This window comes from Phyllostomus discolor, chromosome 4 (genome assembly GCF_004126475.2).
Source record: "Phyllostomus discolor isolate MPI-MPIP mPhyDis1 chromosome 4, mPhyDis1.pri.v3, whole genome shotgun sequence".
NCBI classification, from domain to species: Eukaryota; Metazoa; Chordata; class Mammalia; order Chiroptera; family Phyllostomidae; genus Phyllostomus; species Phyllostomus discolor.
Genome location: NC_040906.2, coordinates 62,434,670 through 62,461,178, shown reverse-complemented (window position 1 = coordinate 62,461,178; position 26,509 = coordinate 62,434,670). Strand labels below are relative to the sequence as shown.

Genomic DNA, 26,509 nt, shown 5'->3' with positions numbered 1-26,509 from the left:
CCAGTTGGGAAGCTCACTAAGGGCTCTTGCTTGGTTTTCCAGATGGATCCAGGTTCCAAAAACTGTTGTCATAGAGGCTTTGCATTTTTTTCCTTAACAGGTGTCTCCAAGGTGGTGGAGCACCTTGTTCCATTGTTCTGGTGTTTTGGGTGAGGACACCGAGGTTCTGACCAAGGTAACACAGCCCCAGTCCTGGGGCTCCCAGGTGTGGTGGTTTTGTCCTGTCATGAGGGTGGGTGCCGATATAACCAGCCAACTGTGGAACAGACACAGGGTGGTCAGGTAGGGCAGCAAGTGTGACTTCGAATATCCGAGTGTCTTGAATCTTGAGTGTGCCACAAACCACTGGCCTCAAGGTAGGAAGAATTTCAAGACATGGCACCTGTGGCAGATGCTACGAAGGTCAAGTATGATGAGGAGTGGAAAGTGTTTGTTAGCTTTTGAGAAATCTGGTAATTGATGGTCTTGGGGGAGAGTCAGCAAACTTTCCCGTCACAGGCCAGGTAGTAAATAGTTTAGGCTTTGAAGGCCACGTGGCCTGTGCTGTAACTGCTCGACTCGGCCACTGTAGTGCAGCTTGGCCGTAGATAATTCATAAGTGGGTGGTCATGGCTGTGTTCTGCTTACATTTTATGTATAAAAATGTGCAGTGGGACAGATTTGACCCCAGTCCATAGTTACCAGCCCGGCTTTGGTCTTAGAGGAAAGGAAACGGGGAGTGGAAATGTAGTATTTATTCCCTGCTTACCATGTACTAGACACTACTAGAAAGATTTTTAACCCTCAGGTATAAGTACCAGCCCCCCTTACAGCCTATGGACAAACCCAAGAGTTTAGATGACTCGCCTGAAGGTTAGTTACACAGCTAGTTAATGGCTGGCTGGGATTTGAACTTCAGTCTGCCTGATTCCAAAGCACCAGTCATTTCCACTTCACTTCATTGCCACCCAGAATGGCAGCCTTAGGTCAGATCCCTCTCAAATGGTACAGGTGGCACAGAAGCCAGCAAGCTCTGCATTCCTGCCATTGTTCTTCCCGTGACCTTCAGTGAAGCCGTGTTTTCTGCCTCACCTTGTATTAGCTCAGTTTGCCATGACAAAGTACCGCAGACCAGGTGGCTTAAACCACAGACATAATATTCTACAGTTATGAGGTTAGAAGTGCATGACCAAGGTGTCAGCAGCTGTAGTTTCTCCACAGACCTGTCTCCCTGGCCTGCAGAGGACCATCTTCACGCTGTGTCCTCACACGGTCTCTCATCCTACTTTCTGTCTGTCTGCCTGTCCAAAGTTCCTCATTTAAGGACAACACTCGGATTGAATTGGGGCCTATCCCAGTGGCCTCATTTTAACTTACTTGTCTCTTTAAAGACCTCATTTCCAAATTCAGCCACTTTCTGAGATACTGGTAGTTAGGGCTTCAGCTTGTGCATTTGGGGGAACACAGTTCAGCCAGTAACCACCCCCCTCCTCTGTAATGAATGCAGGGGACTGCCAGGAACACGACCTGCATTCCCCAATACAGAAGATAAAGGGAATCTTCTGTGTGTGCAGGCATCTCTTAATTATCATGTGAGCCTTGAGTCAACTTTTTTAAAGTAAACTTTTTATTTTAGAATAGGTTTATATTTATAGAAAAGTTCCAGATTAGTTCATAGTTCCCATAAACCACATACTCAGTTTCCTCTGACACATTGTCACAACTAATGAACTAATACTGATACATTATTACATTTTTAATTCTATTTATTTTTAGAGACAAGGGAAGGGCGGGAGAAAGAGAGAAACATCATTGTATCGTTGCCTCTTGCGCTCCCCCTACTGGGGACCTGGCCCACAACCCAGGCATGTGTCCTGGCTGGTAATCGAACCAGCGGCCCTTGGGTTTGTAGGCCGGAGCTTAATCCACTGAGCTATACCAGCCAGGGCATAATACTGATGCATTATTAACTAAAGTCTATACTTCCCTCTGTTTCTTTACTTTATACCTGATGGCCAGGCTCTTACCCAGGATACCACATTGCATTTACTTACCATGTCTCCTTAGGCTCCTCTTGGCCAAGACAGTTTCTCAGACTTCCCTTGGTTTTGATGACCTGTGCAGTTTTGAGTCATATTGTTCAGGTACTTTGTAGGATGCCACTCCGCTGGCATTTTTCTGATGTTTTTCTCATGATTAGACTGGAATTAATGGGTTTTGGGGGAGGAAGACCACAGCCTCAAAGTGCTCTTCTCATCATGTCATGTTGGTGGCACATACTAGTGATGTGACTTACCGCAGTTTATAATGACTCTGGTCACATGACCAGGGTACCAGTCGCCAGGTGTCTGCATGGTAAAGTTACCTTTTCCTTATGTCCCTCTCCATACTACACTCTCTGGAAGGAAGTCATTATGAACAACCCACCATGAAGAGTGGGGAGTTATGCTCCCCTCCTTGAGAGAGAAATATCTACATAAATTATTTAGAATTTTTCTGCATGGGAGATTCATCTCTTCTTTCCCAGTTACTGATTCATATATCACATTAGATTTATGGGTAGATGAAATTTTGGTGTTGCATTGTGGGGCCACGGACCCAAAGGTACTTACTCAGGTCCTTCTGCCCCACGTTACCTTGTTTGCTCTAAGTGAGGCCAATGAGCCTTTGCAGGGGTCAAACGTGTTGGAATTCTGTGAGGTCCAGGCTGAAACAGGGGCAGAGAGTTGCTGCCTCAGCAGTTTAATTCTGCCTGTAGACTGTTAGCCATATGTGTGTTACCTGAAACCTCACAGAAAAAGCATTTCTGGACTTCACGCTCCTAACTTCAAACAGGTGCAAAGCAAGCATTGTTGTCTGGATGGTAAAGAAACACACTTTTGAATTTTATCTGAGATCAGCATTGAAGCAGCGCCACTGTGTGGTCAATGCTGAAGGATCCCAGTGTTCTAGGAGTGATTCTTGTGCTCCATGCCTTTCCTGACCTGTGTGCTGTCTGGTGAAAAAGTACTTGAAGAAAAAAAACATTGTAAGTTCTTAAAAGAGAAGCTACCTTCTGACTTTGCATTTATACATGCCTGGGTTCCCAGAAGAAGAAAACGCTTTACAGTTAAAATTCCCAATGCTATTCAAAATTGTTTCACTGCTGAGGTGTAAGAGTACAACAGATTGAAATTCCAATCTCCCAGAGCTGTTTTTCTTTGGTTGTAGTCACGTTGGGGACCTTATTTATTTATTTTAAACAGTTATTTTTAGAGGCAGAGAAACAGCATGTGAGAAAAACATCAATCAGTTGCCTCTCCTCCAGTCTGCACCCCCAGGGGGCACGGAACCTGCAACCCAGGCATGTGCCAACTGGGAATCTAACTGGGATCTTTCATTCTATGGGATGTTGCCCAACCAACCGAGCCATGCTGGTCAGAGCATGGACTTATTTTAATTCTTTGTCCAGATATTTGTAGGTGTTTTTGCACTCAGGCCTGAGATGTTTAGGCTTCTGTGGAAAGTAGCACGGAGCCCACCAATGCCCAGCAGGATGTGTGAGAATGTGGGACAGGGCGGGATCTGGGCAGGATCTGGGCTCTGTGCCTTCTGGAATGTTCTCCTCCACAGCAGGAGGAGTCTCCAGGACCGGAGAGGTGGGTAAGTTGGCCTGTGGTTGACCTGGCTGACTGTTGTTAGCAGGTGTGAAACCAGAGATTAGTGTGACAGCCTGTTAGAGTTGGTTTAAACACAAAATCCAGAAGCAGCCAGTATTTTTTTGTCGTCATAACCAGTCAGTGTTAATCAGCAGTTCTCAACTTAATGTTTACTTTGATCAGCTATTGAGAGTGAGGTGAGATGAAATTGTCGTTTCTTTGGCAGATAAGAACAGTTCTAACATAAGTTGGGCTGTAACTCCGTCGTTTATGCGGAAACCTGCTCTCTGTGGGTCTTGGACCCCGAACTCTGACAGGAAGTTGAACGAGGCAGTCAGGAGGGCCGGGAGGGCCAGTTGGCTGCAGGGGGTGGGTGTGTGGTGCAGAGACCTTCCCTGCTGCTTTTCATCTGACTCCTTGTCAGTGATGTCATGGGTTACCTATGCCATCTGTGAGTAAAACTGTTGGGTTCCTACTTGAAAGAGATAATGGCTAAGCCCCAAAATACCACGGTGCTGCTGCTCTCATAGGTTCCTGATGTTTTCGAGAGGTATTTCAGATAATGGAAATCACGTGCTTTCAAGTGTGACACCCCCCTCTCCCACCCAAGCGGGCAGAGAAGGATGTTTGCCTCAAGCGCGCAGACAGAACCTCTGCAGCCCTTGCTGTCTGTCTCTGATGAGCCGGCCTGGCATGGGCTCCCTGGGACCCTGGGAAGGTCACATGCGTGTGACCTGATACCCCAGCTGTCTGGTGGTGCTCAGGTGTCTCAGAACAGAGCGCTGTCTCTATACAGGTGCACGAGCATGAAGCAGGGCGTGTGAGGGGATGCTGACAAGTACACAGCAATGACAGTGAGTCAGAAGGACATGGAAGGTTCTAGAATTCAGCTGAGGGACAAACAGCTGTGTTTTTGTGTGGAGGGGGGGGGGGAGGTTAGACTGTAGACATTGGTAGGCTTGAGATTTGTTTTTTTCCTTGCTTCCTTTTCCCGTCCGCGTCCCTCCCTCCCTCCCTCTCCCTGTCTCTCTCCCTCTCTCCCTCTCTCCCTCTCCCTGTCTCTCTCTCTCTCTCTCTCTCTCTCTCTCTCGGACTGGAGAATCTTGAGCTGTGAATATTTGAAAGTGAGAGACTGACTTTATACAGGGGAGACACTGTTGTTGAAATGAGTGTTTTGGTGTCTGAGAGTAGCAGCATTTTGTGTACAGATGATGGTAAGACTTTCAAATTATTGCTCAACATATTATAGCTAAAAATTTAAAACATGCCTCCTGTAAGCCTTTAAATTCAATTTACAAATCTTATGTATGTAATTTAATTAAAATCCCATGTTTAAAGTGAATTTCACTTGAACCTAAAAATTGCATATTTCAAATAGGAATGAAAGCTAATTAGTCAGATACTCTGTTGCGTTTTTAAAATGTGATGGCAAATTTATTTCTAAATATAACACCATTAAATCACTATTTGGGGTTTGACTTATTTCCTCAACTCTTTGCTTAATTTTCAATCCTCTGAGGTTGTAGGACCACCAATACTGTAGATCAGCTCACCAAGGTGAGGTTTAGGCCAGTAATTCATGACCCCAGTGTGTTACTGTGTGGGGATTGAGTTTGCCGACAAGTACAAAACAGTCAGATACTACAAAATAGCTTAAACAAGATAAGAATGTATTCCTCTTTTTTGTTAACAGTAGATGGCCATTGGGGTGTCATGAGGGAAGTGGGCTCCTGTCTCACTGCTCACTCAGCACTTGCACTAGCTTCCTGGGGCTGCCGTAACAAAGCAGCACCAAACAACAGAAGTGTGTGCACCTTTCTGGAGCCGGAGGTCGGAAACCAAGGTGTCAGCAGAGCTGTACTCCTGCAGGAAGCCCTGGGGAGCATCTACTCCTGGCCTCCTCTGGCTTCTAGGGGCTCCAGATGGTCCTTAGTGCTTTGTGGCCGCATCACTCTGTTCTCTGTCCTTCATCATAGTGCCTTCCCTCCTGCCTGTGGTGACCTGCTCTTCTTCTGCCTTTCTTTTAGGAAGTTACTTGTGATGGTCTTTCAGGCCCACCTGGATAGTCCAGGCTAAGGTTTTTATCTCAGAATCCTTATTATCACATCCACATAGACCTTTTTTATAAATAAAGTAACTGTTGCAGGCTCCAGGAATTTGGTCAGGACGTATCTCCGGGAGCCATTATTAGCCTACCCAACCCTCCTACCTCAGGGTCACCCTGTGGTCCAGGGCAACTGTGAGAGCACGCTGGCTGCGTGCAGGCGTTTCCTGCCAGAGGAGGAGGGAGAGGGGCAGAAAGGGACCTCTCCCAGCTAGGCCAGCTCCCCTCACACAGCCTTCCTTGAAATCCCCCCATCACCCACTAGTGGCTGCATTTACCTAGCTGCTGAAGAAACTGGAAAATACAGTCTTTTATTCACTTAATGTGATGTGCTGCCGAAGTGTAATTTCTCAAGAAGGCAAAAATATGACATGCAAATAGAAAAAGATCCTATGTCAACCATTTTATTTAGCTCATTCATTAAGGAGGGGATGAGCAGATGTTAAGACCAGTTTTAAATGAGAATTTGGATTACAGAGATCTATATTCTCTGCCAGGCAAAATGCATTTGCATTGCTATCAACAGGAATCATTTGCATTGCTATCAGTTTATTTTCTTAAGGTTTTTTTTTTTGCAACTTGCAGAAACTATAAAATAGTCATGTTGACAGAAAGTCGGTCAAGACTACACACCTGTGGAATGAGGTCACCCTGGAGAGTCTGCTTCACATAAACCACCCCAGCGCCCCACTGAAGGGACACCCTATAATCTGTTTTGTCTCTTTCTAAGTGTTGGGTACTTTCAAAAGCAGTGACCAGTTAAAAATTAGGCTCCCCTGCCAAGGTGGAGGGGATGGTAGAAGCCGGGCCTGGCCTCTCTTTCAGCCTCTTGATGGGTCAGAGATACCTGCCCGGGACGGAGGCTTCATACAGTGAGAGTGATGCCGCCTGCACAGATGGACACCTAAGGCAGGCCCCTTCTTTTTTAACTAAGTTTTTTCACTAACTTTTTGACTTATGTACAATTCTTATTCACCGACAGATCTGTGAGCTTCGGCAGATGTGCAGAGTTGTGTCACCCCCACCTCAGTTACGCACAGAGCATGTCCGTCATCCTGCTCCTGCGTCAGCCCCTGCCCCGGCCTGTCGCCTGCCTTTCCCAGAACGTCCTAGAAATGGGATCACACAGTGTACAGCCCTTTGAGTCTAACTTCTTCCACTAAGGATAATAAATTTGAAATTCATTCACGTTGTAGTAGGTATCAATACCTCTTTACTTTATCCATTCACCAGTTGAAGGACATTTGAGTTGCTTCCAGTTTTTGGTGATTATGAATAAAATTGCTATAAATATGTGCATACAGGTTTTTGGATAAAACTAATTTCATTTCTCTGGGTCAGTACTTAGCTGTAGAAATGCTTGGTCATATGGTATTTAATTTCAAATGAAAATGCAAGGTGTTTTCCAAAGTGGTTGTACTATTTTGCATTCCCACTAGGAATGTAGGAGAATTCCTCTTGTTCTGCATCCTCACCAGCAGTTTTTAATCATCAAAACTTTCCACAAATTTTAGCCATTCTGCCAGGTGTGTAGTGGTAGCTTATTGTCTAAACTGGGTCCTATTAATGGTTTCAGTGTAACTTAGGTTGTAACCAACACCCATGGTTAATCTTCTGATCTAGTCCTTGTAAATGGATAAATCTTCCTGTGCAGAGCAACAGTTTTTTGTAAATATTTTTTTCTGTAGAAACTGTTGGATTCTGCATCTCTTTTGCCTTTTCTTGCCCTTGATCCTGGCATCCTGAGCACAGGTGGAGGGGTTAGCTTTCATGGATGTGACAGGGTAAGCATCGGTGTGAGTGAGTGTGGGGATGGAGCTGAGGAACACCGTGGGCATTTCCTTCTGATGGCCATCCTACCTGGATGTAGGAGCCGAGGGTTCTGTGCAGGGTGACCATGGCATGTGCCTGTGCATGTACCAGAGGTTTGTTTGAAATGGAGGAATCTTGACCTGGCCACTCTGGAGAGTGGAGAGAGCTGATGAGTGAGACACAGGACAGCTCTTCTGCTCTCTCCAGGGTGGCCAGGGAGGGCTCATGGAGCACCTGCCAATAGGTGGGAACCTCTGGGACCCATGTTCTTCCCTCCCACCCCTTCCCTTCCCCGCAGATCTCCTGCTCTTGACAGAAAGAAGGAATGAGGTTAGAACAGGATTCCATAGCAGCCATTGTATTGCATAAATATTTGAAAAACATTCACAGTCAGGAAATTCCTTAGAAGTTACTGGTTTATAGCAAGTTTAATTCATTTGAAAAGCAGAAGGAAGTTTTTTCTTGTCAAAATTAATAAATATTTGTGTGCCACTGAGTACATATGCACTGTAAGGAAGCCAACAAGAAGCAAGGTTTTGTGCCTGAAGCTGCTGGTCTGTGTAGGAGGGGAGAGAGGGTGAGACCCTCTTTCCCCACCTCTGCACACTCCCTCAGGGAGTGATGTCACCTCCGCCCCATCCTCAGGCCCAGCTCAGGTCCTGCTCTTTGCCCTCACTGCTGCTGTACTTGCCAAGTCACTTAACACTGAGCCCTGCGTGACTATTGCTGTCTGCTCCTCATCCTTGATTGCACGCTGCGTCAGAGACCAGGCCAGGTCTGGTATAGCTACACCAGACAGGCCAACCTCAGTGTGCCTCTGAATCACTCAGTGGTCTGCACTCAGGCTGAGCATTTGCATTTCTAATGAGATCTCAGGTGATGCTGCTGCTGGTCTAGAGACCATGCTTGGAGCACAGCTGGTCTGAACCCACAGGGGAAGAAAGTTCTCAAGGGACCCACTTCCCTCTTTTTGGAGTCAGTTAACTTTATCATGCAGCGTAGGGCTCGTTTCCTGCTAGTGTGAAAAGCAGGAGAATCCCTTCCCAGGTTCCTTAGAGAAACTCTGAAATTTCCACTTCAGGGACTTAACTTCGAGACATCTTAAAACCAGGGTTTGTGGTTATTCATTTATTTGTCATGGTTTGCTTAATGATTCTCACCAGCATAATGAAACCAACTTCAGGTATTAAATTCTTTATGGTAAATCATAATTACTACCAGAGTTAGAGGAGGTGAGGGCTAGAGATTTCTTCCCTATAAACTCAGGTATGAATGAGAACAAGGCTCAGGCTGAATTCTGCCCATACATAGATTTATTACCAGGTTGGCCTGACACAGTCATATAACTAGGGGCTTTTTTTTTTAATGTCTAATTAAGTTGCAGCTCTGTCCCTTTAAAAGGTTGGTGCCTGGTAGCACTTGCATTCAGTGTGCACCTGGAGCAAGTATGACAGTATTTCACAGTGTATTTGTTGTCTATTATTGCCCTAAGAAATTACTACAAATGTATCAGTTCAAAACAAATTTATTCCATGGTTCGGTTCTGTGGTTAGAAGCCCAGGCACAGTGTGGTGTAGCTGAGTCTGCTCTGGGTTTCACAAGGCTGAACTGAAGGTGTGGGCAGGGCTGTCTTCTTTTATGGAGACTTGTTCAGGGTGGCAGAGTTCAGTGCCATGAGGCCGTAGAATTGAGGCCCCCATTTCATGCTGGCTCTGGGCTGGGGATTGTTCTCAGCGTCTGTGTGCTAGCTGCATTCCTTTCCTGGTGGCCTCCTTCCTCCATCTTCCCAGCTACCAAGCTGTCAAGTCCAGAGGGGTGAGGTCTTTCTCATACTTGGAGTCTCCCTGACTGCCTGGCCCACTCTGCCTCACCTCGGATTCTTTGGGTATGGCTGAGGTCACATTAGTAGTAATAACAACTCAGATTACACTGACTTGCTACCTTCCGCTCTTTACACAAGGACCGTGTGAAAGTGCTTCTGGAAGCCCCCCAGGAGGCACATCACATGCGCCCACGAGATGAAGATTAATTCTTCAGTCTCCCTCTCTCTGCCTTTAAGGGCTTGTGTGCTTGCTTTGGGCCCACCCTGTAGCCCTGGGTAATCTCTCCAGTTTAAGGCCAGTGGACCAGTAACCTTACTTGTCCATCTGCAGAGTCCTTTCACAGCAACACCCAGATCATGTGTTTCGATAACCAGGAGACGGGCATCTTGGAGTGCCATCATTAGAGTTCTGCTTCCCACAGACACAATCCCAGTCATCCGGCCATTTGCCTCCAGGGCCTAACAACACCCTCCCCCTCGCCCTCTCCCCCTGCCCTGGAGTCAGCAGGTGGACCTGGGGCCATTCACTTACTGAGTCTGGGGTGCCCTTCTGAGGGCCTGCTAGGTGTTCATACCTGGGTCATAACAAGGGTAAGAGTGTCTCTGTGATATTTCTGGTCAATCCTCTTACTGAAAGGGTCAAACGTTGCCAACAACCATTATACTTATTAATAAAGACAGGAATGTAGCCAATGTGAAAATCCACTTCTAACCTCAAGTGTACCAATTAGCATAACCTTGGTGTTGGCTGGTGATAAGGGGCTAGTTGACTGACTTACAGTGGTCTCTTTGAGTGTGGCCTTTTGATTAAAAGCTACTTAACTACTCCTGGAGTATTCCAGATTAAGACAACAAATTGCTTTTAGGTGATAGAATAAAGCCAACTGACACACATTTATATCACACCGTTCATGTTGAAGTGCCTTGAAATAAAATTCAGATGAGGTAATAAAGACTCTTGTCCCTTAGCTGAGATCCTCAGGATCTCACTCTGTGCTGGCATGCCAGTGGACTTGCAACAAATACTTGAGTAAATAAATAAAGTGAATTAGTGAATTTCTGTGCTCACTATATACAGTTATATATGGTATAGTAACAGTGTGACAGACCAAACTACACTGGAAGAAAGTGGAAACGTGACTCGGGTTATTTTGTTGAACTAGGAGTTTACAATACTTACAGTGCTGTAAACATGCACACTACAAACAGACTTGAAAGTCTTCGTCAGTGTTTATTGTAATTCTGTCTTATTGGAAGGGTCATGGCTGCATTTTGGTATAGTGTTTTCCCGCTAGATCTAGGCACCTAAAGGTGATGGATGTTTCCATCCACCCATCAGCAGATGACCAATGTTTTTTTCCCCACCACCTGTTTTATTTTCTTCCTTAGAATTGCAATCTGAATTTCCCCAGACCTCACCTCTCTTGGGGTGTAGGTGAAGTCACCTTAGTAGTAATAACTCACCTGGTACCCTCTCCTCCTTATGCAAGGCCTCAGGCCCTTGTTCAAGTGTTTCCAGAAGTCTCCAGGGATTATGTCCCATGGGGTTACGACTGGGAGGCTCTTGCTGCAGCGGTGCCTGGTGCACTTCTGTCCTGGAGCCTTGCCCTGCGTCAGCGCCCCTTGTGGGTCAGCAGAGCCTCCTTCTGCCTTTTGTTCCCTGGAGTAGAGCCCTTTTGAGACACATTTTAGGTTTTTATTTACAGCCTCTCCCCTGTTTTTTTCTTAGGAGAAATCCAAGCGATGGACAACACACCGGGCTTGAAATCGCCCTCCCCTTGAGTTGAGGCACTTTTGCTTGGGTCAGTTCCTCATCTGGTTCCTTCCCTGAGGGTGAAACCTCCCAAGAGGTTCTCACTCCTCATATGTAGGGTGTAGGCAGCCCCTCCAGTCACCTACCTGCTTCCGCTGAGCAAGGGACACAGCTGCAGGGCTGTGCCAGCCCAGGTCTCTGACACAGGGCGCTCCGGTTAGGCTAAGTTTCCCCCCTTCTCAGTCCGATATTCTCTCCTCCTTTCTTCCCACAGTATTTTCTTTACGGGGTGTAGGAGGGAGAGGGGCCTGATTTTGGAAGTCTAGGTATCGTGCTCTTTAAAAATCCAAGACAGTGACCTGATTGTTTGCTGTAATTCACCATTGGGAAATGACTATTTAATGAATGACATTTGCATTAGTGATAAAGGTTCCCCACCCCCCACCCTGCCTTCCAACTCCCCCAAAGTCCTCTTACTCACCACCATTTTACTTTTCTCCTCTTGTTGTGAACCTTTCCTAATGTGAAATGAAAACCTAGGCCAGATAAAATTGATAGGAACCTTTACTGCGAAAGTTCAAGATGTTAAAAAAAAATCTTTAAAATGATTGATTCTGCAAAGTATCACTTTTCACAGTCTCCGGATATTGTGAAAAATGTAAGATCTGTTTTAAATGCAATAAATAACCTCAGGTGTTCTATGTCTCAAATATTGCTTTCATACACACACATACGTATGTGTATATACACACACACACATCAATTATTTTTAACAAACATTCAGGAATGACAAGTAACCCCTCTCCTTCTCTCTTTCACTGCCCGGAGATAAAGCCCCGTTTGGCTTATTTCTGCTATTCCTTTTTTAAAAAATTCCTTATATGGTAGTTTCTAAGCAGCAAAACAGTCAGCTGTGTGATTAAAATGTCAAAAGAGTAGGAAAATGGGCCACTGGGAAAAGGATGTTTGGAGATTTACATGAAGGCTGGAGACCAGAATGGAGAGAGCCCTTTGCCTCCCAGCTTGGGAGTGAAATGATTAAGGGCGGGTTGCCACTCCCCTCCTGGGCAGACGCAGGCCCTTGGGTGCTGGGAGAGGAGCTGGCAGGAGCTCTGGGCGTGTAAGCTGCCTGAGTAGTTACCTGTTTAAACCTCTTTTTAGCACATTTTGTGTTTCTTTTCATCTCACAAGTCCTTTAACTTTGAGAGCCCACAGTATCACCTGGTAGAGAAGGGAGGGAAGGGAGGGGCCGCAGAATGAGGGAACTGGGGTGAAGAAAGAGATCTAGAGGTACAGTGAGGAGGGTTTACTGATTTATGATCAAGGACAATCCCCGTTTACCTCAAACCTTGTAAACTAGGCATGTTGGCACCTCAGCCACAGCCCTAGACTCTGCTTAGACCCCGGTGGGAGAAGGGTGGTCTCCCTTAGAGACCCCGCCCTCTAGGAGTGACTGGAAGGTGTGGCAGCAGGACAGGAAAACACCTTGGCTTCTACATGATCCGATTTTCAAGCTAATACCTGACCGCCTTGTCTTGTTTTTAAGAGCCTCTTGCCTGAAAACAGAGATAGTAGCTGGAATACCATGCATTCCTGGGTAATTATCATGTAGTGGTATGGAAATCTGGTGACCTCGGGGAGATTGGTGGCACCTGGTTTATGTAAAGGGGAAAAATTATTTTCCTTCAAGGTAGCTTCTGCATTTCATTTTAAACAAAAAGCTGTGTGTGGGCAGGTGCTGGGCAGTCAGTTGCCCTGAGTGAAGAGGTGCTGGGGAGATGGATTTTTCACTCTTGATCCCTGTTGAGCACATTCGCAAGGAATGTGGCCACTTCATTTAGGGGGAGTTTTTCCTGTCCATGTTGTTGTGGTTGAATGGATGACAGTTTAAGTGTAAGGTTAGTGCCTGATGATGTCAGTGGCTCCTAACTGGTGTGGCCTCCAGTTGTCCTCATTGTGCAGTCAGCCTGCTCAGCCGACCACCTCAGGGACCCTGAATGTGACCCCAAATCATAGCAACCCCTTGTGTGGTGGGTGCCGAATCTCCTCTCATTCTGGAGGGCATTCCTCCTGTTTTCTGCAACTCCTCGGAGTTCCTTTTTTAACCTGGTTTGGTGGCTGGCTGTCAGGGTGGGCCCTTTCTAACTGGTGGCCCTGGCTGGTGGTATGTAAGTATGAGGTGCAAAAACGCTGGAGGAGAGGGCTGGGCGTGTACTGAGTGCAGGCTTTGGGTAGTGTGGTCATCAGGGAGCCGCCATTTATTTGGGGGTGTGTCTCCAACTGTGATGATTTATAGGTCTTTTTTCTCTTGTTGAGTTTCCCCAGAGAGGAATCATCTAAGTCTCTTCCTGTCGTGGAGGGTAAGCGTGCTGTCAGGGTCCTGACAGCTGAGAAGGAGATGCGTCCATCTGGGACCCACCAGCCTGCAGAATTTTTTCTTAATCTCAGTTATTCAGTGTAGCCCTCCAGGGTACAGCTCCTGTGTCTACACGGCCTTGGCATTCAGCTTTCCCAGAGGAAAAACTCAGTCTCCAGGGTGAGGGAGAGAATGCACCTGGTGCAGGTAGGGGGATCTGAAATAGATTTTCAACGCACGGTCCTGAGTTTGACCCCACCCATGCCACTGCTTCCAGAGGTGTCTCCTGTCTCAGACCAAGTGCTCCTGTCTCCCCCACCCCACCCCAGGCACTCGAGTGTCCTAGTTGGCTCCATCCACTGCTCCTTGGTGATCTGTTTATATTCACCTCATAATACTTCAACTCCTAGTCAAAGTTGGGGGGGGTGGGGAATCAGACAAGTAAGTATGAGTAAGACAGTTGCTGACTGTGTAGCCGAGGTCCATGGCTGGTTGGATGGTGGAAGTTTCCCCTGCCCTGGCTTGTCCTACAAATGCCCGTGTCATTGGGATTTCCCAGTTGTATAAGTGCTAAGTGGTGGGTTCATATGTGGACTTCAAACCTGCACAGACTACAAAACTGTGTTTTTGCCATGTGTGGGCCATGAGCAAATTGTTTAACTGATTGGAGCCTCAGTTTCCTGAAAAATGGGGAAGAGTGTTTTTCTCCCAAATTTATTAAGATTGAGTAAATTAATGTTTGTGAGTGCTGAGCCATGTGTGGGGTCTCTGAATGCATGTTTTGTTTGCTTTAGCACATTCTGGGTCTCCTTTTGCACCCAGCATCACTGTTCACTGTGGTAAGCCTAGGGGCTCTGTTCTTAATACCCTCAGCCCTCAATCTTGAGTAATTCTTTATTTTAAAGTGTTGAGGAATTCTTATAGTTGGTGGTTGGCCTCTGAACAGAACACAGTTGAGACAGTTAAATGGGTGGGCATGGGTGCTCCGACGGCCTTGGGGTTCGGTGTCCCAGCCATTCTTAATGACCGTTGTACATCCATGTGATGTAGCCCACATTTTAGAGAGTGCCTACTACTAGAGAATATTTTTGAGGGATGTATGGGGTAGGTAGATTGGAGCCAGGAAGTAGATCTTTTTAGACCTGCTGTCACTGTAAACTGAAGAGTTGAGGTGAGCAGAAACTTACAGGTAACTCTTATACAGTAGCATGGTGACTGATTGGGACAATTTGAATAATCGGATAATAACAATTAAGTGGGCTATTTTCCTTAAGTCCTTTAAATAGAAAAGAGCAGATGACCGGGGAGAAATGTGTTTGTGAGTTCTTTTACCATAGGGAGTAGGTTTCAAAGCAAACATGAAGAAAGATCCTCATGTTTGTTCTGGTTCCCTCTCTGCCCTCCCTGTTCGGGCCCTTCCTAGTTTCCAGCTCCCCATAGTAAGTGTCTTAGTTTCTCCTCCCCCGGTCTTTCCTCCTTGCGTGTGTCTGTGTGGGTATGTGTCTCTCTCAGTTAAAGTCTGAATTGTACTTTGTATTCTGTTGTCGAGCCTACATCCTCCACTTAGGCTGTGAGCATATTCTCCCTCTTCCCCTGCAGAACCATCCCTGTTTACCCATTCACAAATTCCCTCTCTGACACAGACGAGTGAATGTTCCTTAGAGAAGAATTCCAGGTGACACCAGTGAAGAAGCGGGGAAGTACAAACTCACCCTGGAACGCCTCCGGGGTCAGTGCTGCAGGCAGCACTGCAGGAAGGGCGCTCAGATCCAGGGCCTGACCTGAAACAGGACATTTGCAGAGTCCCACAGTATCTCCCCACAAATACTTACGAGTTACTGGGGTCCAAAATTTCCTTGACACTCTTTCCTCGAGGAGGTGGACCTTAATTCTCCTCTTCTTTGAGTGCAGTCTAAACGTAGTGACTCACCTATTAGGAACAGAGGATGGAAAAGGAAAACGAGGAACCTTGCAGTGGAGATACATGAGTGACGCCCACAAACTCAGTGATCACAGTTAGTAACACCAGTAAGAGCCATGCTGAAATTGTGAGACACTGAAGTAAGATGTGACGAGGGGGGCATGTCATCTCTGTGGCCTTCTTCCAAAAACCTGTGACCCCAGTCTGGTCATAAGAAAACATCGGGCAAATCCAAAGTGAGGGGAATACTACAAAATATCAGCCACAGGCTTCAAAATTGTCAAGGTCATGGAAAAACAAGAGACGACTGAGGAAATGCCAGGAAGAGGAGACCAGGGGACAGGATGACTATATGCAACAGAACGTAGTGGAATCTCAGATTGGGTCCTGGAACAGAAAAAGGTTTTTAAAACCATGGTGTCTGAAATTTGAAACAATAGCTCTATTTGTCAAGTACCGTAAGCTTCTTTGATAATGTAGTTTTTGTTAAGATGTCGTGTATTATAGCTGGCTGGGAATTGGATTATTTTTATTGTAGTATAGGTGCTTTTGCAGTAAACCTTTAGGTGGCAGCATCTCTCACTGTAAACCTCATTCTGAACAGACTGTCTCAGACGTGTAAGATGTTCTACCCAGAAGGATGCTCAGAACTAGCCTGACTCACCCCTTCAGTGTGTGGTGATGGAGGGGAGGCCCCCACAGGGTCAGGCCAGTGGCCCGGTGCTGAGCTGCTGGGAGAACTGTGGACCCCTGTTGGCCCCCTTTCCATCCCCTTCCTCTCATGCTGTGAGTGTATCCTGGCTCTGTAGCCTCGGGAGAAGCATACTTTCAGTATCAGGCAACCAAGGATAACGAGAGTCCAGTGAGCAGTTTGGGACCAACATGTGACATGATATTTGAAAGGAACAGATAGAACAGGCAATCTTTTGTTGTTGGTTTTTGTTTGTAAAGGAGATTTTTTAGATATAATTCTCATAACATACAATTCACTTATTTAAAATGTACACTACTGCAGTTTTCAGCATATTCACAAGGTTGTGCAACCATCACCATGACCTAATTTTAGAATATTTTATCACCCCAAGAAGAAGTCCCATACCCATAAGCCATCAGCCCACAAACCTGCATCTCCCTCAGCCCCGGGCAGCCTTTCCTGTCTTGTTTCTGTGGAGTTCTCTATTCTGGACATTCCATATGAATGTAATCACATAATACGTGGTCTGTGGGGACTGGCTTCTTTCAGGTAGCATAATGTTTTCAGGTTTCGTCTATGTTATAGCATGCAAGAGTCAGCACTTCGCTCCTTTTTATGGCCCGATAATATTCCATTGTGTGGATATATCACATTTTGTTATCAGTGGATAGACATTTAGTTGCTATGAATAATGCTACTATGAGCATTCATGCACAAATTTTTGTGTGAACGCATGTTCACATAGAAATGGAATTGTTGGGCCATTTGTTAACTCTCTGCTTAACCTTTTTGAGGAACTGCCCAACTGTTTTCCAAAGAGACTATACCCATGCATTGCACTAGTGATGTATGGGGGTTCCACTCCGTCTTACTAAGGATTCCAGACTTTCTATCAAGTCAGGGTTGAGGGAGAAGTGAGATACATGACTCTGAGGCTCTCCGGTGTCTCCGAATCTCAGGCCAGACTGGCTGCTGTGCCTTCTTGAAGGCAGCTGTGTCAGCTGCTGAGAGAGCAGGTGTCTTCCCTGCCCCACACAATGGCCCTGCAACGCCCATCTGATACAATGCCCGCGTTCTGTGGCTGCTCAGAGCATGCTGGTGTTGCAGGCTGGCTGCTGTTTATCCTTGCCTCCTGACTTTGGTGAGACCAAGCAACTCAATCATCTTTGTCCTAATTAGAGAAAAAATTCCAAATAAAGAACCCTTCCCCACAAGCTGTCCAGGTTTGAACACGTCAAAATTGCTTATTTGACATACGCCAAAGGCGGCTGTAGAGGCGTCACAGCAGAGGGGCAGTTTGGTTTTTGTCAGAGTTTACATCCTTGAAACTGAACTCACCCATTTCTTCTTTGGCAGCCCAGGCTGGACGTTCCCGGGTCTGTACTGAAGTGACTGTGTGTGTGTGTTCGAGGGAGGGGAAAGGGCCAGCTCTTCCTTTAGGCATATTTGGGTCCTGGTGAGGACACATGCTGTACAGGCTGAAGCTTTGTTTGCATCTGGAAAAAATTAGCCACACTCAGATCTTTCCCACTGCAGGTCCCGTCAGGAAGCCCAAGTATGTGGAAAGCCCCAGAGTGCCTGGAGATGCAGTTATAATCCCGTTCAGAGAAGTGTCCAAGCCAGCTGAGCCGAATGAAAATGGTAAGAATATGTTTTCAATGATTTTCCCCCTAAAGATTTTACATAATGACACTTCATTTCTGAGTGAAACTTGAGTGCTTCTTGTAGGAATGCTTTGCTAAACCAAATGTGTTTGGGACAGGTTTTTTCCCCTTGGGCAGTTACAGAGATCTGTTCAACTAATGTAAATTCCTGGAATTATATGCATAGTATAGGAATAGTTGAGTGGGTAGACATTCATTGTTGAAGGGTTGACTCTTATTTCCTCTCAATTTTGACCTCCCCAGCATGGGGAGATATGAAAAAGCAGCCACTAGACTGTTTCCAGGACTTCGTTTTGTTTTGTTTTTAGGTACTTCATTGATTTAGAATATTCGACAGCAGGCTTTGGCTGAAAAACTGAAACTTTAGCTAGACAAAACTTATAATAACTAGCATACTTAAAACCATTTGGTAGCTTTTGAAAGCTTATTTTTTTAACATCTAAACTTTTTTTTTTAGGGAAATAGTTGAAGTGCGGCAAAAAAAAAAAATCCAAACTGATTGAAACCTTTTCAGGAAGACATTTTATATTTTGCTTTTCCCCCTGTATCTGGAAACATGCAACAGACATTACAAACTTACAGAATTTTGTGGATGTATTAATAGTTCTTTATTTTTTAAAATCAATTCTAGAATTTACCTATTGTTCCTTTCTTGAGGGGGAAGTGCCCCAACTCACAACTCTATGGTCTTTAATTTGTGTGTTTTGAATTTACATTCTATTTTCCTAAAGAAACACATGTTTCAGAACCCTGGCCTATGTAGGGAAACCTGTTTCTCCCTCTATGTGGACACAAGCTTATGTGGTAATGCTGGAAGAGAACTTAGGAAAACTCACCCATATTTGTACTTTGAAATACCTGGCACCTGCTCTCTTGAGTCATGGGAGGTGGGAGTACTACTCCTTCATATTCTAACCACCAAGTGTGCATTTTGTGTTTCTGCTGATGCGTGGTGGGGAGTAGGCATGAAGTAGGACATGGTAGGAAAATGAAGTGGGGTGGTGGTGGTGAAAATAAAGCTAAAAATGAGTTGGGGGTGGGACTGGCAGAAGATGAAAATCAGAAAGAGCAGGTTGGCATGGGTGGTGGATAAGATGGGGCTGGGAGCTGGGCATTTGGGCAAGGAAGAGGTCTTGTTGTGTGCATCTTGACGTGAGAAATTCCACCCTCTTCCCTTCAGTCTCAACACCCAGTCATTAGGTTTAGGTAAGAGGTTCACAGTGGGATTTTGTGCTGAGGACCGGCAGGCAGTGTGGGGGGTGGTGAAGAGGGGAGAGTCGCAGTGGTGTTTGGTTAGGACAGCCATCCCACACGCACACAGACCCTCTGGGTTGTAAATTTATGTGTGCAGGGTGTTGTGTGTTGATCTGTTCACTTGTTTATGTTCCAGGTGTTGAATGGAAAATAAAAACCTGTTCCTCTAAAGTAAATATCAGTCACTGAATTTATGGGCTGTCTGCCCATTTCAGAATAAGCCTGCCACCTCTTGCCCTCGTTCCCACCCCCAGAGTGTTTGTAATCCTGGGTGGTGATGTCTCTGGCATTTTGGCTGGCCTAGACTCCATTATATAACCTTTTCCTTTCTGGTGAAGAGCATTGTTGAGGTCCTGTCTAGAGTTTATGACTTCCCCCAGAGTGAGAGTGGGGAGGAAATTTAGGATTTGTATTGGTCAAAGAAAAGAGGTTATAAATAGTTTCCACTATCAACTTTCCTCCTTTTGCTCCAGGTGGAATTGGCTGTCTTTCTGGGGGTGAGGAGGCATTCTATGCTTTGCTGCCAGCTGAGCTAAATTCAAGTGCAGTGGTTGATATTGAAGTCACCTGGGGTTTGCATGTGCAGTCACTCCTGAGACCTGCGCTCTTGGATTTGGCATCACCTGCCTCCACAGGATCTGAAATTATGACATACCTAGGCTCTGAACAAGGTCAAGGAATCTCTAGAAGTTTCACCTAGAATTAAGGAACAGGGTACGTGTTCCCTTTTTGGTGTCTGGAAAAGGGGTGTAGTTCATGTTTGAGTACGTGGTCCTGTGTGGATAGCCATGATGTTGGTGGAAGTCCAAGCAAGTATCTGTTGGATGATGAGGAGGTGGTTGCCTAACCATGCAACTTGACAAATAATAAAGGATGGTGTGTTTTGTAATTCCCACGGAGTCCTTTACATTTCAAAGGAGTTAATTAAGTTTGCCATGTTAAAGTGTAAATTTTATGTCCGGGTCATTGAACCTAAGGGAAAGCCTGGAGTGAATTAAAGCTGAGTTTCAGTTTTTACCCAAACATGTAGAGCTCTACAATGTACAAACCCTAACTTTAGAGTTTCATGTCATCACTTAAGTTTTGATTTAAAATTTGAGCCTGTGCTTTCCATATTTCCTCTGAGCATTTAAAAAATTTGTAAGGCATTTTCTGAGTGCTGTCAATAATAGCATTTCCGTTTTCACCAGACTAACAGATTCTATGAAAAGAGCTCCAGTGAAGTGCTTCTGAAATTTCACATAGTCTCATGACATAGGAAGTTATTCCTAAGTGTTTATAATACTGTTCCTGGGCTAAGCCACCCTGCTTTCTGGTCATGTAGCTCCACAAATTCTTGATTCTTAGCTCTTTGTTTAAAATTTAAATAAAAGTAAAACAAAACCAATGAGCACTTTGTATGTGTTAGTTAATTTATAAGTAATTATATTTACATGCAATTTGCATGTTTAGCCATCTGGGAAGTGGGTTATATGGGCAAATGAACTTTTTTTCAGTATATTTGCTGCTGAAGTGAGCACAGACATTTTTCCTGTAAGCAAAGAGCCTGTTACCATTTGCATTCACCTGGATACATCTTTAGGGAAAGACATTCTAGTTTATTCAGTGTTTTAAAATATTTTAGAAACAGCATTTTTTACTCTGGCAAAAAGCAGTAACTTAATGAGGCCCTCAAACAAAATACAAACCCCCTTTTCCTGTCAAATGGTCCTAATAAGCTGTGTCACACAAAATAAATTCTTTACAAATGAGCTTTCTGTTGCTAAATCAACGTATTGTTTAGGGGGAAAATGTCATTTACCCACAAAACAATACCTCTGGCTTAAGAGCAAATAAAAAAACCCAGCTAAATTAGAGAGGTAACAGATAAATTAGTAAGTTAAAATAGGTTTCACAGCTGTGTTCCTTTGAATTAGGGGCAGCCATAATCCATTTAGGTTTGCTTTAATCTATCATTAGCTACTTGAGCAAGCTTTGATGGGGAGGAGTGAGAAAGTTTTAGTGTTATGAGTCATTGGTTGGTGAAGATCAATCTCAAAATATGATTAAACATTTTTTTCTGGCAGTCTGGTTAGCAAATAAAACTGACACATGAAATAACAGAATAACACAAAACTCTTATTGGGAGGAGTGGGTCTTTTTTAGATACATGTTTAAATAAATATCTATGCCTTATGTTTTTGGTTACTTTCAGACTTTCAGAAAGATGCAGAGAATGAAAAAGGTATAAAGAATAATGGCATCTGTCTACTCATTACTCAGGTTAACAAATGAAACATAACTGTATTTTCTTCTGAACATATTCCTCTTCCTTTCCCAAGAAGTAACCTACTTCCTGCTATTTAATTTTCAGCTTCTTAGAACGGTGATAGACTATAGGATGGAGTGAGGCAAGCAAGGAGACTAGGATCAGAGAATGGCTCGAAAATGATTTCAGTAGTTAAGTAAGAGAATAAGATCTCAAATTAGAACTGGATCGGGAAAGAAGAGGTGATGAATAGGAAGATTCTTGAGGAATTGCAAGACCCCGGAGCCACGAGAGACAAAGATGATGACCTCAAGGTTCTGAGAGTCCATTTAGAGGGCAGTGGAGGAGAGGAAACCATCCATTTGGGTTGAGTTTGAGGTGCTGGTGAAACATTTAGGCAAAAGTGTCCAATGAGCAGTTGGAAAGTCAAACTGGGGCTCAGGAAAGAGCTCAGGATGTCAGTTGGGCGGATGTCAGTTGGGCAGCCGTTTGTTTAGAGACTAGGTGTGTTAGACTAAGGACCGGGTCATTGGGAGAGGAGGACTGAGAAACTGTGGTATTTATTTCATGAGCTATGGATAAGGTAGAAGTAGCACCAGTGAAAGGGAAGGAGGAGACCCCATGAGACCACACAGTATCCTGGAACCATGGCTTTTCCCTCTGTGTGTCTTGATGATAGTTGCCTCTTGCCCATCACGGGACAGTATTTGCAAGGTCAAAATCTACAGGAATAACAAAAGAGAAGGTGGGCTGCTTTAAAAAATTACCGTGTCTAATAAGGGTCTTTGAGGAGAGTTGTGGAGGTGAATAAATTTGAGTTGTAGGTAGGTGATAAAGAAATGGAATTAGTGGGTAACAATCCCTTTTTAATCCCAAGGAGTTGAGAAAGTAAGGGAAGATGAGAGGTCTGTTACTAGAGTGAGGTGTGTGTGGGACTGCAACTTACTTGTTTTTAAGAAAAGGGAGAGTTTAATATAATTGGACACTTCAAGGCAGAGGTTCTCAAAATATATGTAAGCTGGGACTTCTGGGTGGCCCCAAGACACTTGCAGGAAGGAGTCCTTGAGGTCAAAAGTCTTCTCATAATAGCACTAAGAAGGTGTTCTGATTCCTCCTGCACTGAGATTGCACTGATGGTGTAAAAAGGCAGTCATTGGCTAAACTTCTGATGCCTTAGTACCTGCCTTAGGACACCCGCTATTATTGTAGGGCCACCCATGGTGTTTTCCCACTGCCACTCGCATCCAAAGTCATTCACTGAAACTGTCCTTGATGAAAGACTAAAAATAATGAATGTTACTGAATCCTGATCCTCGAGTATTCATCTTTGTAATATTCTGTGCCGATGAAATGGGAAATCTGCAGAAAAGCACCTCTGCGGCATGCCGGAAGATGACGGTTGTCTTCAGGGAAAGCACTTGTGTGACTGTGCGACTTTGCATGGCAAGCTGAACAGTCATTTTTTAATATGGAATATCAGTTTTACGTGAAAGAATGACCAACAAATCACAGTTATTCGGAATTGGGCATTTGACACACATTTTCTTGAAAAGGCACAAAATGAACATGTTGCTTCAATTTAAAAAAAAAAAAACTTGACAGGATTAGTTGCCAGTGGTAAAATTTGACCTTTAAAGTGAAAATTAGATTTTGGGGAATTTGCATCTGTCACATTAAGCTTGATGGCTTCCTAGGACTTTTTAATTGAACTCTGTGGTGATTTTAATGGATATGATTTTTTGATGTTATGTAATAAAATGTACCAACATTTGCAAGATTTTTAAAATGGCCCAAAGCATGATGTTACAAAATTTTGCATGGGTAAAAATCCATTTGAAGCATAAGAAGGCTATTGGATTTTGCTGTAACAGAATAAATACAAGAAGTTCATTCATATAGACTCAAGAGTCAACATTGGAATTAACCTTTAAGAAATAGCTACTTGTCAAGTTTTGATGAGGTATCAAAGACTATCTATAATTAACTAAAAAGGTTTTTCCCTTTCCCAGCTACATACCTGTCTGAGGCTATAATTTTTCACATAATTCAACTAAAAGAACATATCAGTAGGTTGAATGTAGAAGCAAACATTAAAATCCAGCTGTCTCCTGTTAAGTCAGACATTTAAAAAGAGATTTGCACAAATGTAAAACAATGCCCTTAACTTTTAAAATAGAAAACAAAGCTATTTTTATTTAAAATGTTTTTTTAACGTGTAGTACATTTTATTAACTTAAAATTCATTAATATAGATTTTTAAAATCTTATTTTTAATTTCTAACATAATAAACATCGGCAGATATAATCCAAATAAGGTAAAACTTTTTGGAGTCCTCAATTTTTAGGAATGAACCCTGAGAGCAAAAAGTTTGAGAACCACTGCCTTAGAGAAACGAAAGAGGGGAGGGAGAGAATAAAAATAGATGAGGAAACTGATCCAGAGTCTTATAGTTGTGTAGATTTGAGGAGGTGAGGACTTTAGGCAGAAGTGGCACTGTGACTGAAGAGAAAAGCCTAATTCAGGACATTCTGAAAGAAAAAATGGTAAGATTTGGCGATAATTCAATGTGGGGTGAATGAACGAAAAGCTTAAAAATAACCTGTATGTTAGCTATGTTTTTGTATTCCAGACTAGAGCCACTTATTGACAGAGCCAGCGCAGGTTCATGGGCGGGTGCTCCTCTATCAGTACTCTTTTGGGAGATCCAAGGAGGAGGGAATGGTGATGGCCGAGGAGAAGGAGCAGCTGGAAAGAAGCAGGCAAATGCTGGTAAATGGAAGGCAAGGAAGACAAGGGGTGTCGGGCAAGAGGCAGGTCGTGGACAGGTGGAGACAAGGGAAGGGATTTGACATCTATGGAGACTGTGTTTCATTTATCAGACTTGATTCAGAAATACTGTCTTGGAAACTGATACTAAAGGTCCTGTTGCTCGTAAATGCCCTGTAGACCCTGAGGAGGATGGGTGGAGAAAAGGCTTCTTTTGGTGGGACGATCTTTGCTAATCCCCAGGGGTCTCCGTGGTTCTAACAGTCTGGCTTTAAGAACAGGGAATGATGAGATGGGAAATGAAAGCAGCAAAGTGGGCCACGTCAGAACAGTTTGATAATGAGAAAAAAGAGAAATTGTTATTCTGAAGGGGTAGTGACTTCAGAAATAGTTATTGAAGGCAGAAAAGTTATAGTTGTTTTTTAGTTAAGAGAAGTATAAGCACATTGAATATAGATAGGAATCTGTGACACCAGAAAATGAAGTAACTGGGGTTAAAATTGGTAAGACTAATGACCAACTTTGATGTCTCATCTTTATCTCAAAGATGTTTGGTTTATAAGGTGTTTCTCACTTTTTTTGAGCCTTACAATGTGTAAGTAGATTTTGGCTACTTCCCCGATGAGGAAATGAGGGAGGTTAATGCTATGAGGGATCCTGAGCCTGTAGGGAAAGGTGAGGGGATGATTATAAAGGGGGCTGAAGTGATGTTGGCAGTACCTGGGCGGCTGCTGAGTTCATGGACTACACCTGCATGTTTGCGCCCCAAACATGGTCTGACAGGTGTGAGTAGTTACAAAGAGACAGGAAGTGATCCAAGAAATTCCCTTTTCTTTTCTCCACGTGGTGTTCCACAATGCTAATGTGATATATGAGGTTTTTTTTAAAAACATCATTGGGAGGAATATCACTGCCACTTGCCTAATGGATTCCTAGGGTGTGAGGCCAGTTACTCTCTCAGCTCCAAATAGAGCCATCCTAAATTCTTCCGGTGTTTAAATCTGTGAGATGTAAAGTGTGGCTAAGAGGTGAGGTCTTCCTCTCATCCCTTATCCCACCGGGATTGGGTAAGGTATGCCTATTATTGATGAGTGTTTTAACATTAACTACACAAATGAGAATAAACTCTCCCTTTATATGTCCCAGTGGGTTTTGGCTTGTGGGGGTCATTTTGAAGCAAGAATCAGCTTAAAGAAATTCCATTCTGACTGTTCAGACCTCAGTATTTGGTGATCAACTATGGGAGTAGAAATGCATTTCCATTTCACAGTCACGTGTATCCGTGTGAGTTCCCATCTCATCTCTTCCAAATTGCCACTGTCACCCTTCACCTGGTGTCCGTCTGCCAGAAGGAAAAGTTCAGTGAGAGAAGGCTGTGCGGTAGGGAAGGAAAGATGCAGAAGGCTTCATGTGGATTAAGGAATTCGGACTGAAGGGGACTTCTGAGGGGGGGCGGTCACTGGGATGGCATTGTAGAAGGGAGAGTGATATGAAAAGAGAGTTGGGAAGCTTTCGGAAGAAAAAAATTGTAGTGGCTTAATGAATGCCGAGACTGAGATGTCTGTTCACTCATTTCAAACCTTGGTGTAGGGTTTTGGAATTTAGGCAGAAGCAAAGTCCAGCTGAACCGTTTAGAGAACAAGTTAATCATGAATTTGGGTGTCTTTTGTCAACTCAGACATTAAGCCTGGAGTTGCCACTGCCCCCCACAACTCGTCTGAAGGGAGGGTTGGTGACTGGCTGTCTTTGGGGAGACATACCTGCTTGACAGTCAGGGCCGCCTGTGTGCAGGTGCAGGTGGAGGCAGCAGCCACCTGCCGGGGCAGCGCTGCTCCTGCAGGACCTACGCAGGACACAGGGTCCGGGGTGCAGCCCCAAGCGAGCCCTAGGCTGTCTGTCTTCAGGGCCAGTTTTGTGGTGGTCATGGGCAGCTGCTCTCCCTGCTGCCACAGCAGCTGCCAACTGGGAGTAGTTTCTGGCTCTTTCCCTAGTGTTTCAGGTTGAACTAGAAGCTAGACATTCTGGGGCACAGTCACAACTGGGTAGCGCGTAGAGATTGTTTCGAAAGGAAAGGCAGGCGTGGAGTAGAGAAACTGAGAGTTCTGCCCCTTCACCTGCTTCTTCCCTTTCTCACCTGCATCTTGTTCTTTCCCTCTGGTCCAGCTGCCGCCTAAGATAAAGCAGCTTGCCCTGCCCAAGCCTTGGGGCAAGAGAGGGTGAGACCAAGCCTGTTCTGAAGTGGTTTGGCCCTTGGGTGTGCCTGGGTTGTGCTGATTTGGTTTGGTTCCTGCCTTCTTGGCCCAGTGTACCTCACAAGCATCTCACCCAGAATCAAAATGTGACTGAGATCTCTGGTGGGAAGGGGCCTCCTGTAGAGTGGCTCTCACACGTGGCTGGCTGTCCCTGTTGGCCTGGGGCCACTGCCCCTTCTTGTTGCAAATTTAACTCAAACAATCCAGGGCACTCTCAACCCAGGCAGATCAAGCTTTGGTTATTT

At 44.7% G+C, this 26,509-nt stretch overlaps 1 protein-coding gene across 7 annotated transcripts in view; it reads left to right on the top strand.

Annotated features, from left to right (window-relative positions):
* The window catches only part of TANC1 (tetratricopeptide repeat, ankyrin repeat and coiled-coil containing 1), a 221,118-nt gene that overhangs the window by 116,256 nt on the left and 78,353 nt on the right, over positions 1 to 26,509 (top strand). For all 7 annotated transcript variants that reach the window (XM_036023439.1, XM_028508691.2, XM_036023438.1 and 4 more), the window contains one exon: positions 17,616 to 17,720. In XM_036023439.1, coding sequence (XP_035879332.1) covers positions 17,616 to 17,720 — 105 coding nt within the window. The remainder of the gene's footprint in view (positions 1 to 17,615; positions 17,721 to 26,509) is intronic.